The sequence below is a fragment of the Psammomys obesus genome, unplaced genomic scaffold (assembly GCF_907164565.1).
Source record: "Psammomys obesus unplaced genomic scaffold, mPsaObe1.curated_primary_1811, whole genome shotgun sequence".
Lineage (NCBI taxonomy): Eukaryota > Metazoa > Chordata > Mammalia > Rodentia > Muridae > Psammomys > Psammomys obesus.
The window spans coordinates 145,318-161,539 of NW_026596466.1; the positions used below are offsets into that span (position 1 = coordinate 145,318).

Consider the following 16,222-nt stretch of genomic DNA (forward strand, 5'->3'; position numbering starts at 1 on the left):
GGCTCCGGGCTGGGCCGGCCAGGGGCGGCTCCGGGCGGCGGCGCGGCCGAGCGCTCGGTCCTGCGTCTCCAGCCCGCGGCCTCCGTCCCGACGCCTGCGCCGCGCACTCGGCGTCCCGGCTCGGACCCCGGCGCCCAGCCCGTGGCCGTAACCTTGAGGCGGCGGCGGGGCCGGGCCGGGCCGGGCTGGGGGGCGGCGGCTCTGGATCCGAGGCCGGCCGGCCGCTGGCGGGAGATGTCGAACCCCGGGACGCGTAGGAACGGCTCCAGCATCAAGATCCGCCTGACAGGTAGGCACTACAGGGCCGCGGCCCTCGCGCCCCCAGGCGGTCCCAGGGACCCCGCGGACTCCCGCCCCGCCCCGTCTGCACCGGCCGTTGTCCCGGGACCGCTGCACCCCCCACGGCGTGCGCCCCTAGCTCGCGCTCCCGGCCCCGCCCCCCGGTAGCTCTGCAGGCGCCGCCCCCGCCGCGCTGTCCCCTCCCTTTGCATCAGGCCCCGCCCCCGACACGTTAGGCCCCGCCTTCTCTGCGACAGCCCCGCCCCCTCTGCATCGAACCACGCCCCCGCCGAGCTGCAGACTTGCCCCCTTTCCTTACTAGGTTCCTCTATTGCCTCTTCTACAGACTCCCGCCCCCTTCCTCGTATAGGCTCCACCCCTTGACTACTTAGTAGCCTCGGCGCCCCGCCCCCTGGCTCCTCCCTCTGCATTATTCCCCGCCCTCTGCTCGCTCTGCAGGTCCAGGCAGCTCGCTTGCTTTTTCTGCATCAAGCCTGGCCTGCTGTTCATCCTTCTGTCAGGTTCCACCCCTCTGGCTGATTCTCTCTAGGCCCCGCCTCTGGCTCCTTCTTCTCAGGTCCTACACCCAATCTCCCAACCCCCCTCACTCACCTCTGCCCACACCCACCATCAATTGAGTATGGACCCCGCTTCTCTCTAAGCCCCGCCCCTGGCTCCTCCCTCTTGTTCTCTGTCCCCCTCGCTGTCTCCCCCTACGCCTAACCTTACCCTTCTGCATCAGGTCCCGCCCCTAGTTACTCCTCTCCCGACCCTACCCTGGCTCTCCTTTCTGCCCCACACCTACTCTAAACAGCATCTAGGTCCCGCCCCCTCGGGGGTCCCCTTGTGTCCCCTAGACTCCGCCCCCGGAACCCTTCGACTCACACCTGCCCCTTCCCTGTTCTTCTCCAGGCCTTGTAGCCCTAACTCCTTCAGCCCCACACCTACTTTCAACTTCATGGAGGTCCCGCCCCCTCGCTGCACCTCCTTTTGCTCTTTCCACCTCCACCTCACATTTTCATCATCCATCTCTTCTCCTTCACCACCCTCCTACCTGCTGTCCCCCTTTAGTTTCACCCTTCACTGCCCTCCCACCTGTCCTCTCTCATTCCCTTTTAGCCTCTCATCACTTCCCCTTACTTCTTCCTTCCCTCCCACTTCCCTGACCTGTCCTCTGCCTTCTCACCTCTCCCTCCTAGTACCCTCGGATCAGCCCCCTACTGGTCTGCTTTGCTTCTCTCTGCTGTCCCACCTCCTCACCCGCCACCCCCATCTTCATCTAGCTAGCTCCCCTCTCCCCTCTTGGCGTCGACCCCTTGGCTGCCCCCACCTTAGCCTCGCCCCTTGCGTCTGCATGATCCCGCCCTCACTTATCTTTCAGCCCCGCCCCTCGCTGCTGTCTTAAAGCCTCCACCCTTCGGTTGCAAATTCCTCAAGCCTGTCTGGGACCAAACGTCTGTCTCCCGGTCTTGCTCTCACTTCCCCCGCCTCATCAGTGGTCCAGACCTCTCCAGTCTAGTCCACTTCCGTTCTCCCTGAGGCCAGGCCACTTAGTACTCCAGAGTCTTTGGTTCCTACCTCCTCTGCAATGCCTTCACCGCCACAACCCCCCTCATTTCCACATTCTTGAGTCCCCATTGTGGCGCGATTCCCCCCTCCCACTTATGCTGGGCTGTGACAGTTTCTGCAGTTCAGGCTCCTTGCCCCACTCTGAGTCTTTAGAGGAGTGTTGGAGTTCCCTAGGTGTTGTGTAGCGCCTCCTTCAAAAGTGAGTGTAAAGCTTGCCACGGGTCTGACAGCAACAGGGTGGTTTGCATGCAGAGGCGAGAGGCAAGCTGTCTATCATAGCTAGTCTCCCCTCTCTGTGGGTCCAGAGGCTGGATCACTGTTGTCAGTGTCCTCTTCCCTCCTCCCTTTCCTTTCCCTGCAGACCTTACCAGTTTGAATCCACCCTAAAGCTGGATAGCAAGGTTGGCGTAGGGCCTCGGGGCTTTCCGGCTCAGAAAAGGAAATGCGTTAAGTCTGGGGCCTTGCAGGGATTTCCCTGGATCTTTCTGTTCCAAGAAGTGTGGACTAAAGCGCTCTGCTGGCCTTTCAGACTGAACTTTTGGATAAGGTCTGTGGCCATGGCTGTATCCTTTCCCCACGAGGAAAGTTTGTAGTTGAAATTCATGGCAGTATCCTTTTCCCCACGTGGAAAGTTTGTAGTTGTTGAGTGTTCTGTTTAAGAAAAGACTGATACTTTTTCTCTGAAGATGTCAGATCAGATAATGATATTTGAACCAGAACCCAGACCCTGGTCTTGGTGGGCCATCCTTGCCTCTGGGGAAACAGCAGGTGACTGGAGGAAGCTCACTTGATGATACAGTGCACACATCTCTGTGTTGGCGCCTACTTTTAGGAAGTTAGGTTCTTCAAGAGTCATTCTTGTGAAAGTTTGTTCATTGATACTGGGCTCTGAGTTTAGTTATACTCCAGATGTGTTTTAGCTTTCCTGTTAAAGGAACTGACTTGGGGACTTCAGTAGAAATGAGATCAGTGGCTTAGAAATCTTAATTACAGAGTTTGTGGCAGGTGTCTATTAACAGATCCTAGTTAGCTGGTAAAAAGGAGGCTTTCATGGGTTAATTTTGGTGTTGAAGACTTGGAAGACAGAGTTTTTGGGTGGCCTATGATGGGGAAGGATCAGGGGACGGAATGGATGTTATTAATTCTTGGTTTGAGAGTAGCTGTGAGTGTGATCATAGGATTGCTGGTGGATTGTGTGTTTATGTGATGACAGTTGTGTGAACATCTTGGAATGAGCCATTTTATTAAAGATGAGCTAGGTTTTGCCTTCATCTTTATGCTACAGGAAGTAAGAATGGTTGGGTAGCAATCTCGCTAAAGTTAAATCCTGTTACAAAGTCTCAGCATTTATTTACATGTTTGTATTTGGGGAAGAATGACTTTTTAACAGAGAGCTATTGGCACTGGAGAGAGGGCTCAGTCAGGAAAGTGCTTACCCAGCAAGCATGAGGACTGGAGGTGGAACCCCAGCACCCACTTAAAAGTGGGATGTGGCTAGTTGGGCATGAGACACCTAATTGGGTCCTGGTAAGAGACCCGATCTCAAAAAACAAAAACAAGGTGATAGGTCCTGAGGAACAGCCCCTGAGGTTGACCTCTGGCCTGTGCGAGCGCGCACACACACACACACACACACACACACCTGAATACGTAGAGAGAATTTAAAAAAAAAAGAAAAAAGAGGGCTGTTGTAATGTAGCAGTTAAAAAGCACACAGCGTCACACAGCTCAAAGGTGGGCACTGGAGTGGTTAGCAAGCATGGGAACTTTGGGGTCTGCAGTTCCTGGGCTTTGGGGAACAGAGCCTGTCAAAGCCTGGCGCTTGGATGGGTCAGGCTAGTAAGCTGCATGATGTACAGCCAATTAATTATCTTTCAGGGTCTCAGTTTCCTCATTTTGAACAAGAAAGCCCTGTTCTATACATTTTGATCTATACGCGCACCATCGAATCTTACGTTACTTGTGTGTGTGCTTTCTGTTCTCAACCCTGAGACTCAGAAATTCATGCCAAAAAGTAGCTCTTTTGTTTGATGTGTGTCAAGCCTTAATTTGGTGCATTAATTGCATTTATGCTTTATTTTTATTCCCATGGTCCCCCACCCCCTTTAAATTGTTGGGTAATAAGTCAAAGTGCTTTGGAAAGCTGCTCTGTGCTATAGAGAACAAGTTTCTGTATTGGAATTAATATTATTTTAATGACTGTGGTATTTAGTGTTTCCTGAGGTTTAGAGTCATCAGGGTGTGCAAGATCTAGTAATCTTGTTAGAGAGCATTATCTTGTAGATGTCTTAGCATTCACTGGAGAATACAACCTTTTCAGGAATTTGTCTATCAAATTCAGCAGGAGTTGTGAGAACTGTGCTCTTGTGTGGTCCATAAATGAACCCCACGTGCGCACTCAGGACTTGGGACAAATGGAGTCTGGCCTCTGAGGTGTCCTGGTACTCTTCAGAAAACTTACATTTGTCTCTGACCAGCTCATTCAGGTTCCGAACACCTCAACCTTTTGGGTCTGTTTTTTTCTCTTTTTAAAACATTTTTTTTTCTTTTTAGATGTAGTTATTTTATGTGTATGAGTGTTTTGCCTGTGTGTGTGTATGTGTACCGAGAGCCCTTGAAGGTTGAAAGAGAGTGTGGAATCCCCTGGGACTGGAGTTAACTGTTTTGAGCTGCTATGGGGGTTCTGGGAATCCACCCTGGAGCCTCTGCCAAGAGCAAGTCCCCAAACCACTGGGCCACTCTCCTGTCCTGTTTTTCTACCTTGAACCCACTTGTACCTTTTTATGTTTTCTTGCTTTGTGGAGCCAGGACTGTGTCCTATGAAGAGAAATTGCAGTTGCAGGTAGAGGGAGGAAGGAACTTACTGTCTTGGACCCTCGACCGTTTTTTAAGGTGGTTTAGGTATGCAGCAAGGCCCTGCTGACTTCGAACCGTTGGAGTGATACAAGTTGAAGTGGAATGGCTGTACAAGTCTTGGTTGTCAAAGTTTGGTGGCTGATTCAGAGTAGTTCTTCCAGAGATTCAGAATGCCCTTAAGAAAGAGCAAGGGAACTGTTAGAGGTGTGACCGTCCCTTTCCTCCAGCAGAGAACCAGGGACCAGCATTTTAACTGCTGTAATATGAGAGACAGTCTTACGGCTGGAGAGACCATATGATGTATAGCTGCCACCGGCACATCCAAGTGCCCATTCCTCAGGGTTCTCCTCAAACTTAGGAAAAGTTATGCACACAGGAAGCTTTCATGGACTTTATTTCTATCTGTGTTTTTTTAAAAAAATTTTTTTTTAGATTTATTTATTATTTATACAACTTTCTGCGTGCACACCAGATCTCACTATAGATGGTTATGAGCCATCATGTGGTTGCTGGGAATTGAACTCAGGACCTTTGGAAGAACAGTTGAGTGTTCGTAACCTCTGAGCCATCTCTCCAGCCCTCTCTCTGTGTTTTTAAGTAACGGTGACTCTACAGTAAACTGAAGTCTTTCCCCTTGGTGAGTGGGCTCGTGGTATGTGTGCACACAGTGTGTGCGTGTGTGTACAGGGCAAGAGCTAACATCTGCTTTCTTCAGTCTCCACTCACTGAACCTGATCATGCTGAGTCCACCGGACTTGCTGGCCATCCCTGGATCCCCTCGTGTCTGCTACCCTACCCCCTCCTGCAGCCCAGCACTGGGATAGCAGGGCCCTTAGTTAGAATTTTTAAGTTCCTATGTGTGTGTTAGAGACAGAGACAGACAGACAAAAGACAGACAGACATATCAATGGGATTTTACTTGTGGGAATTTTCATGTTCTGAGCTCAGTGGAGTCCTGGAGGCTGTTCCGTGTCCATTGAGGATGGAACAGGAGCACCGCCACCACTGTAGTGTTTGAGCATTAGCACAAGTCACTGGTTAACTATCAGCTGACTCGGCTGACTTGTGAAACGCATTTGTGCCACTGGTTGAAAGTTAAAATAGCCAAAATGTGGCTCAGCCTCCACCCCGAACAAAACACATCAATCCTCACAATACTCTTGGTTTTCTGGCTGACAAAGCCTAACTTTCAGGATCCTTCATACGTGGGTCAAATTTTTTGTTATTTCAAAACAATGTTGAAACTTAAATTTTTAAAATTTTATTTTGTTTTAGTTCTTTGAGACAGGTTAGTCTCGTGGAGCCCTGGCTGATCTAGAATTCTCTCTGTAGACCAGGCTGGCCTCAAACTCAGAGATCCACTTGCCTGTGTTGGGATTAAAGGTGTGAGCCATCTCTGCCTGGCTAAAGTTGAATTCTTTTTAAAAAATGTAGAGTTTTAAATATTAAGCAAAACGTTTCATCACTACACCATTTAAACACTGGCTAGTTGGTTTTGCAGGTTTTTTTTTTTTTTTTTTTTTTTTTTGTAGGTGAGTTTTATTTAGAGAAAGCACAGCTTACGCTTGCTTGTAGCCCCAGCGATGGTCGTTGCTCTCTCCCTGACTACAGGGCTTAAAGGAGAGCCTGAAGGAAGAGCTTCAAAAACCAGACCTAGCGCAGCCGCTTAGATTGGGGTATCTACTTCCTCAAATGTTAGAATTGCTATTTTGCTCCAGACCAGATCTCATCCATTTAGATACTTAAATGAAGGGAAACATTTCTACATTTCTGGGTTAATGAGGGTGGGTGGGTGAGTGGGTGAGGTCTGTTTATTGTTTTAAAACAAGGCTTAATTAATGGAAGTTTGCTGGAGCTGGTGCTACGCCCTGTCTGTAATTCCAGCTGCGGGCACACCTCCGCTGCAGCTGAAAGGAATTCTAATTGGCTGAGGAATGTCGCTGCATCAAGTATCACCAGGCCGGCAGGAACCCAGGTTGCTGGCTGATGCAATTCAGATGTTTTAAGCTCTCCAGTCAAACTTGGACGCTGCCTTACCTGCATCCTAGGGTCGTTTTGGTTGGGGCTGGCAGCCGGTGTCTGTCTATGCCTTTGTACTCCGTCTCTGGCGGCAATGGTCCTCTATGGTGCTGTACTCACTGACGCAGGAATCAGGTGTGAATCAGTTTTCCCAGAAGTACTGCTGTGAAGGAGGGAGGTGTGTAGAATTAGCAGCTTTCTCATGACTTGTGTTCTCATGTCTGGGATGGGCGCTGTCTCCCCTTTCATACCACTCAAAGCCTGACCAGAGTGACTTAAATAATTCAGTGAATAGTTATGGTTTATTTATAATATTAAAGTAGTGAGTGTATAAACACAGGGCTATGGGCAGCTGTTACATCTCTCCTCCTCTCCCCTTCTTTCCTCCCTTCCTTCCTGTCTCGAGTAGTCCAGTAGGTTGGAACAATTACCCTTCAAGCATGACAGCTTTTATTTTCATCAGAGCAGCTGCGACTTAGCTGCCAGGGGCCCACCAGGCCTGGCCTGTTGACCTTCCCTCACCAGAGGAGTGTGGGAAGGGTCACTGGACCTTCACCTGGTCTCAGCCATCCCCTCCTGCATCTTGGAGCTTGCTTTTTAGAACTCTGTCCTCATTGCACATGGGGTTGCAGTCTGGGGAGGGCTAACTGAAGGAGGGTGTCCATCTGGGGTGAGACTTGGTGGTGTGGCTGCTTTGCGGTCACCTCTGGGGGTAAGTAACCCGCACCCCTGCTCTGGAGGTAAGCCCAGTAGATTCATTGATTCCCAAATTGGACTTTGGTTTGTCAGGGGTGGGGATGTTTGTTTTTGTCTCTGCAGGGAAAGAGTTCTCTGACTGGCCCAAACTCATTATGCAGTGGAGAACTGCCTTAAACTCTCAGCTGTTCGGCGCTTCTCTTCTCCTTTCCTGCATGAGTGCCTCGATTGCTGCCATGTGCTGCCATTTTGCTCTATCCAGAGCTGGGCATTGGACCCTGGGCTTCATGCACTTGAGGCAGGTCCGCTACCAGATGAGCTATGTTCCTGGTTCTCTTTTCATTTTTCTGTAGTGCTGGAGTTGGACCCAGGACCTTGGCCACCTAGGCAGGTGCTCTGCTACCTCTAAGCTGCCTCTCTAGCCAGCTGTTATTTCTTATGCCTTCATGACTAAATAGACCAGCGGTTCTCAACCTTCCTAATGCTGGGATCCTTTGGTACAGTTCGTCATGTTGTGGTCCCCCAATCATAAAATTACTTTCATTGCTACTTCATAACTCTTAAGTTTTCTACTGTTGTGACTCATAATGTAAATATCTGATGTGCAGGATATCTGATATGTGACCTCTGTGAAAGGGTCAGTTGACCCCCAAGTTGAGAAACACTGAAATAGATGATAAAGGTAATGCTGAACTTTGAGATTGAAGACACTCTTTAGAACTGATCGGAAAACATGGAAAATAATACTCAGAAATGAACATTTGAATTTTTTTTTTATATATTCAGAAAGTTTGCCGGCACAAAAGTGCTAATGAGCCCAAATGGCCATGTGTGTGTGCACGTGCGCGCATGCACGTGAAGAGAGACAGAGACACACAGAGTGGAGGGGTGATGGCATGGCCAGAGGACATTGTGTCCTGTTCTATCACTGTCTACTTTACTCTCTTGAGACAAGGTCTCCCCATTGAGCCAGGAGCTTGGCTGGTGGCTTGCAGATGCCATGGGTCCTCCCATCCTCATCTTCCACAGCCCTGAGGTTACAGGTGCTAGTGTGGCCATGCCTAGTGTTTTTTGTCTGTCTCGGGTTCTCAGGCTTGCACACCGAGTACTCTTACTCACAGAGCCATCTCCCCAGCCCCTATCGTCATCTGTAGTGGTGAAGCCTTCGACACATGATCAGGACCAATTAGTTCAGTAGTGGATGTGATCGTGATTTAACGTTATTAGCTGGAGAATCATGTCAGACAGCTATAACTTGTAGATTGAGTATGTGTTGTGTTTGGAGACAGAGTGTCATGTAGTCAAGGATGACCTTGAACTCTTGATCATCCTGCTTCCACCTCTCACTGCTGGGATTTTACAAGCATGATGGGTTTACATTTTTTTAAAAAAAGAAAAAAACTGAGGTGAATATGCAAAATAGAAAAGGAACTTGTGGCCTTAGTTTTCTTAGTGTGTGAAGTGATTTCAGAAGTCAGTCAAAGGGCAGGAACAGCCATGCGGGGACATGTGTGGACAGACCACGGGAAAGACAAAGGAGGTAGATTTCAAACCCATGAAAAGATACTTTGCTCTATTGCTCTTATACCTATTTTCTATCCTCTTTCACTTCCTTCTTTCTCATCTTCCTTCTCTATCCTCTTCCCCTTCTTTCTCTTTCTTCTCTGCATTCCCTCATTCTTTTTCTTCTTTGAAATAGGGTCTTACTGAGTAGCCCTGGCTGTCCTGGAACTCACTCTGTAGACAAGGCTGACCTCAGACTCATGGAGATCCCCCAGCCTCTGCCTCCTGAGGACACCATGCCTGGCTACAGTAGCATCCCAGAGTATGCCTGCATTTTGGGATACAAGTTCCTCACCAACTGTGCAGAACAGGGAGCTTGGAGCACCTGTCCTTTGCTTAGGATAAACTTCTCTTTTTGAATGTTTATTCTGACACTGAGGCACCCACCTCTGACCTTGCTCTGGCTTGCTTGAGTATATTTCATTTGTTCTCTACAGACTCCGACCCAGCTCAAGTAGCTCATGAATGATTTGAGAACCTGAGATCTTAATTCTGAATTCTCCTCTATCATTTATTTATTTATTCAGTAACATCTCTGACTTATTTTTTTGAAATGCTCTGCATTGTCACCTCAGGTGCAAGGTGTGAAGTATTAAATGGTATTTATAAATCAGTGTATGCCTGCACTGAACTTGAAGAATTTGTTTGTTTGTTTGTTTGACATAAATATAGGGTGTGGGGGGAATGGACGCACGTGGAGGTGAGAGAACACCTTTGGGAGTCAGTTCTCTTTCCACGTGTGGGTCCTGGGGATTGAACTCACAGCCTTAGGCCTAACAACAGGTGTCTTTATCCACTGCACTGTCTTGCTGGTCAAGAGGTTTTGTTTATTTGACTGTTTGAAGTGCCTAAGAATATTTTAATAACTTGAGTCCATAAGAGCCGAGAATGTGGCAGCTTCCACGAAGAGCTGGATTTGTTTTCACTTCTTAGATCTTTGGGATAAAATCCAGAGTTGCACTTGGTTGAACTTCTGCGTCTGTTGTCAAGTTACAGAATGCAAATTGGCATTTGCAGGGGACACTTCAGGTCCGCTCCACCACTTCACAGTGTCTCTTTGCTTCTAGGAGCTATAGACAGCATGACACCGGGGCAGGACATGAGGCCTAGCTTTTATAGAGCTTTTTTTCTGTGTGCACTTTTATTTCTAGGTTAAAAAATAGCATAGGAGTTATTTTGCTCTCTGGTAACACATTGTACCAGAGAGAAAAAGTGTGTTCTCTCATCCTAAGCAAGGAGCTGCCTTCTGCGAGGATGCAGAATGCAAGGAGACATACTTAACTGCACCGTGCGCTCTGCTCGGAATAATCAGTGGTCCTGTATGGGAAAAGGGCCACTTTAGTTATGGCATCTGTGTAACTCTTCTTAGGTCTCAGAGAAGATAACATACCTTTAGACATTTATTGCACTTATTCATATTTGTATGTTTGTGTGCTTGCAGGCATGTGTGTTGAGGTCAAAGGCACCTAGGGGTGTCACTTCTTTATTCCCAGCATGTATAATCTGGAGCTTGAACTCACACTGTCAGGTTTGGTGGCAAGCACCTTTATTGGCTGAGCCATCTTGCCAACCCAATACATATAAATTGAAACAGTCTTTGTTTTGCTTAAAAGGCCGTTTTCATCCCCGCACTTATGTATGATTGGAAATTTGATGTAGATTTTTGTTACTTGTTTGTTTGCTTCTTTGGTTTTGGACAGAGCTTTACTATTTAGACTAGGTTGGCCGTGAACTTCAAGTCCTCTTGCTTCAACTACCAGAGTACTTAGATTACAGGTGTGTGCCATTATGGGTGACTGCTACTAGGCGTTTTACACTTAACAATCCTGTCTTGAAGGTATTTATTTATTTGGCTGTTTATTTATTTTGTGTTTGGAATCTAACCTAGAGCTTTATACATGTTAGACAAGCAGTCCACTACTGAGCCCCTCACTGGGAGATTCTAGGTGGGTGCTCTATCGCTGAGCCACACCCCAGCCCCTCACTGGGGGATGGATTTTAGGCAGGGGCTCTATCACTGAGCCACACCCCAGCCCCTCACTGGGAGATTCTAGGCAGATGCTCTATCACTGAGCCACACTCTTGGCCTCTCACTGGGGGATGGATTCTAGGCAAGCACTCTGCTATCAAGCTATATCTGTTGCCCTCAAAAGGTCTTTTTTTGCTCACAAAGGGAATCAAGTCTGCTTCTGCATTCTTACTTTATTAAATTTTCCCAGTTGCTCAGATAAAAAAAATCCAAATTGTTCCTCGAAGCTGAGTTATCCTTGGAGCCTCTATCTCTGGAACTTATGTTTATCTGGATTGTATCCTCTCCTTGCACCCCCATCATGGTTGACGTTTGATCATCTCTTGGTTGTACAGCCACATCCTGTCCTGTTTTGTTTAGATACTCTCCTGTCACTAAAACCATCAGTTACTATATAACTTACCCTCACTGAGTCAGATACTCAGAGTGATTTGTATTAGAAGTTTTGGTTTCTTTAAAAACTCAGTTATGTTATATAAATATGTTTTTGTTTTAATCCCAGGTGTGGGCTATGGGGCTGCTTTTGGTTTGTCCATAGCTGTTAACTATGATTGCCTGGTTTGGGCTCAGGGAGGGTCGTGATCTTTGCCAGCTACAGATAGTTTAATTCTGAAGACTCTGAGAGGGTATAAATGCCAGAGCACTGAGAGGAAAGAGTCCAAGGGGGAAGAAGGCTGCTGCTGGTTCCTGCTACTTCTGCATTTGCCGTAAACTGCACTTCGGGGTATGCTGGCTATGAAGATTGGAATTGCCCCAAGGAACTAAGTCTAAAGAGGTTTTCATTCCATTCCCTTTACCTTCTAACCTCCTTTCTCTCCTCCTTAGTGTTGGGGTTTGGAAGCAGAGGTATAAGACGCCCAGTAAAGTAGGTAAAAAGTATGCCTGCCGCAGTTACAGCTGCGTATGGCAGTGTGTGCCTGTAATCCCAGCACACAAGACACACAGGCAGGAGAACCACCACTTTCAGACCAGCTGGCCACATAGTAAGACATTTTAGAACAAAGCCCAGGAGGGGAAAAAGAGATTATAAACATTCTTGTTCCTGCTGGTTTAGCGTGGAGCTGGATGGAGACTGGCTGTTGACTTCGCTTGATCTCCTGGCTGGTTTGGCCTCTGTCCCTTCCTGCAGCAGGTCTGCTGAGGCTGGTCAATGGCCTGTGTCAGTGTGAAATGTGAAGTGGAACTCTCCAAAGGCTGATGACTTAGCAATGGCCAGAGACAAGTTAGAGCCACCTCCAGGACAGTTGTGTAGGATGGTGCTTCCCACACCCAGGAAACAAGACTGAACACTTTCCTCTGAGACTCGAGAGTGCCAAGTAGACACTGCGTGCAGAAGTCTCCCAAGTTGGGCCCTTGCTTCTGCACATTGAAGGGCAGCTCCTGTGTGTTTGTTTTTTCATGTGGACATTTTATTTATTTAGTGTGTGTAGTATGCTTATGTGTCTATGTGTGCATGTATGTGTCTGTGTGTATGTGTGTAGGTCTTCTCCATGTCTTTACCTTCATGTATTGTGGCAGAGTCCTACACAGAACCCAGAGCCCGCCAACATCGGCTAGCCAGCTTGCCCAGGGATCCCCTATCTTGGCCTCCCAAGCACCAGGATTATAGGCAACAGCCACTTCTGCCTACCTATGTAGGTGATTTCTGGGAATCTGAATTGTTGTCCTGCTTTATCCATTGAGCCAGCTCCCAGCCCTGTGTGTGTGTTGGTGTGTTGGTGTTACAGTCTGAACATGGCTGTGCAGTGAGCAAGCATCTAGATCAGCGGTTCTCAAGAAAGGATGCTCTGCCTTCCCAAGAGCCCCACTCAGCTGGTGCTTGTACACATTTTCATCTGTCTTGACTTTGTGTGTGCTTTTGGTGAAAGCCAATGGCTGCTGAATGGCCCCATTGAAGACCCCACACATGGAAAATTCAGTTCAGTTTGTGAACAGCAATAGAGAAGCCTGGGTCTCAGTGGAGAGACAGAGTACTTGCGTGTAGTGTAGAAACTTGTTTTAAATCCTTATTTTCAAGCATAGACATAATAGAAAATAAACACTGTAGTGAAATCTGCGGTCCAAATTGTGGTTGGATTTATTAAACAAGTAAAGGAAAAGGAAGGAAGCCATGAGCTACTACTTGCTGCAATGGCTCCAATACTGTATTTTTCCACTTCTGTCTCCTCAGCTGATTATCACTGTCTGGAGAAGCAGCCTAGCTCTGAACTCCATATTGATGGCTGTCATTGTAGTCTTGTCACGGCTTCTTCAGGGTGTGTTTGTGAGATTTGTGCACACTGTGCACTTGTGGATCATCTGTCCTCTTCACCCGTTACTCTGTGACATCACTGTACCCCAGGAGAGGCTTTCCTTTACCTCTTGGCAGGTGACTGGCTTTCTAGTTGGGGCGCTCGTGTCTTTGGATGGACATCTATGGATTTTTGTTAGGCAGGGAGTTGCTAGATAAGAATCCAGTGAGCATATGTTCAGCCGAGACAAAACTTGCCAAACATTTCCTTGGTGTGGTGACCCCCTCCCACAATGCACTGAGAGAGCTCCAGCTGGACATCCCTGGTCTTCCTGCCTGTGTCAGTGAAAACCCGTTCAGTAGATGTGCTTTGGAATCATCATCTGGCAGTTCTCCTGTGACTTTCAATCCCCCTTGGATCTCTACCTTAAACAGCCTCCGAGCTCAGCCTTAAATAGCAGTTTTAGAAAGAGGCTCCTTTCAAAGTCTTAATTTTTAATTTAATTATAGTTTCACAGGAGGTTGGAACAAACTGCAGGGAAGTCCTGTGTGTCCTTCCCCCAGGTTCACTCATTTTTTAATTTCAAGTTTTTATTACTTTATTTGTGTGTGTGTGTGTGTGTGTGTGTGTGTGTGTGTGTGTCTGTGTTCTGCAAATAACCACAGCATACATGTGGAGGTCAGAGGGAAATTTGTTTTTCTTCTTCAACCATGTGGGTTGTGAGCCTTGGTGGCAAGTGCCTTTACCCACTGAGCCATCTTACAAGCCCTCATTTGTTGAACTGTATCTCCCACCAACCACGTTCTCTTGAAACTTACAATGTAGCTGGAGGTGACCTTGGAACTCCTGATTCTCCTGCCTCCACCTTCAAGTGCTGGGATCATAGGCTTATGCCATCACGCCCAGTGCTGGAGATGGAACCTAGGGCACTGTGCATGCTGGGCAAGCACCCAGACATCTTTCTTCTTCATTTTTCATCTGTAACAGCATCATATAAAAGCCAGGAGATTGGTGGTTACCATGGGTACAATCCAACTGTGTATTCTGATACAGTGGTTCTTGTTGGGATTTTCCAGGTTAGACCCTGGTGTGTGTGTGTGTGTGTGTGTGTGTGTGAGAGAGAGAGAGAGAGAGAGAGAGAGAGAGAGAGAGAGAGAGAGACTTTCATCACATGTACAGATTTGATGAGCTATCACCACAGTTAACTTCATGGCCACTCAGCTCCTTCAGCTGTGAATTCATAACTCAGTCTCCTCCCAGCAACTAGTGGTTACCTGTTTCTTGTGGCATGGGTCACGATCATGCTATTTCCTTCTGAGGTTCTTCAGTGGCTTCACACTCGGAATAAAATCAAGCCCCTCAGTGATCTTAGCAGCCGCCTCTGCAGAGTTCTTTAGTCCACACCCACCATGGCCTGAAATGTGGCAAGCTGGCTCCAGCTTTAGGGCTTTTGCGGGATGTCTCCGAGGGTTGGTGTGAGGATGAGCTTCACTGCGCTCCTCTCCACTTTCCCGTGGCTTCCCTTGTCCCTCATGGTTACTACCCTAGTGAGACCCTGGCTGGCCTGTGGCTCTCCTCTCCTTGCCTCCTTCAGCTGTTTTTGTTTATGGATCTTTTGCTGGTCTGTCATCTGTCACCCACATAGCCATCAAATCCATTGTATTTTCTGTCTCTGCTCCTGGAGGTTCCCTGAAGTAGGGCCCTCCTCTCTTTGTTTTGTCTGTGTCCTCACCGAACTTTGCCTAGTGCCTGAGGGCATGTGCACACACTGCCTGTCTCCTTGTTTACTGTGTCTCCTGGCTATGCTGCCTCCGTCAGGTAGTACCCTGTGAGGCCAGTTCTGTGCCTGTGTGCATGTGTGGATATGTATTCTTTTGTGTATAGGTGCGCATCTGTGTGCTTGCATGCGCGCAGTTAGGGCGGAGAATGATCTTGAGTGTTGTGGCGCTGTCATCTTGTATTTTGAGACAGGATCTCTCGGTACATTCTGTGTTCTTCACTCTCAGCTCCAGCCTGCCTTTGTGGCAGAAGGTGCCTCTTCCAGCAAAGATACCCTTCACTCTTCGCCTAGGTCCTTGCTGACTGCTGTGAGAAGCAGGCATATCTCAGGCGGGACACCATTGCCTCACTTGGTGTGCTTCCTACAGTGTCCCATAATACTCCTCTTCACCTTGGTGGCCATGTCAAGCCACAATTACATCCTGTGGCAGGGTTAGAGGCCTGTTTTTGGTACTCACCTTGCCTCCACTCTTCAGCCCAGGTTTGTTTTTGTTCTGGTTTTCATTTATAAGATAACCTTTTTTTTTTTTTTTTTTTTTTTTGGTCATTTTGTTTTGTTTTCCAAAAGCAGGGTACTTTTAAGTAGCAGAAAAACCTAGCTTAACTCCGCTCAACAGGGAAACTTTCAGTCAGTTAATTAAAACATCCTGAAGCAATTGCAGTGGGTTGGGAGGGCCTGGCTCCTCCCCATTTCTCAGTGACCACCTCTTCTTGTGCCCAGAGGTGTCAGTTGGGGACTAGGCTATGGGTTCAGTGGGTAAAGTGCTTGCCAGCATGCACAGACACCATCCACAACACCACATAAGCAAGGTGTGATGGCACAGGCCTGCAGTCCCCGTGCTTGGGAAGTGGAGTCAGGAGGAGCAGGAGTTTAAGGCTCTATTTGGCTACCTACAGAGTTTGAAATCAGCGTGGGCTACTGACCCTGTCTCAAAACACACAAAAGCCTCTTCTTGTAACTTCTAAACAGCGAAAGGTGCTGCTGGAAGTTGGTTTCTAGCTTTAGATCCAACAAAAAGTTAACAGTCGGCTTTGTGACTGCTGGGCCCTGGGGTCCAGTGCTCCTGAAGTAGTGTCTTTGTGACACTGGCTTTGCATGTGCTGCTGTAAGGACAGCGAAGGCTCCATTTAGTGCTGGTCTGCAGAAGAAGCAATTTTTTTTTTTTTTTTTTTTTTTTTTTTTTTTTTTTTTTTTTTTTTT

General features: G+C 47.9%; 1 protein-coding gene across 3 annotated transcripts in view; it reads left to right on the forward strand.

Moving 5' to 3' along the window:
* Window positions 1-6: 6 nt before the first annotated feature.
* Smurf1 (SMAD specific E3 ubiquitin protein ligase 1) overlaps window positions 7-16,222 on the forward strand; it is a 78,486-nt gene continuing 62,270 nt past the window's right edge. For 2 of the 3 annotated variants that reach the window (XM_055598533.1, XM_055598534.1), the window contains exon 1: window positions 7-289. In XM_055598533.1, the coding sequence (XP_055454508.1) occupies window positions 235-289 (55 nt within the window). In that variant the 5' untranslated portion in view covers window positions 7-234. Of the gene's footprint in view, window positions 290-6,730; window positions 6,859-16,222 lie in introns of those variants that run through there. The other variant, XM_055598535.1, reaches the window with a different exon arrangement.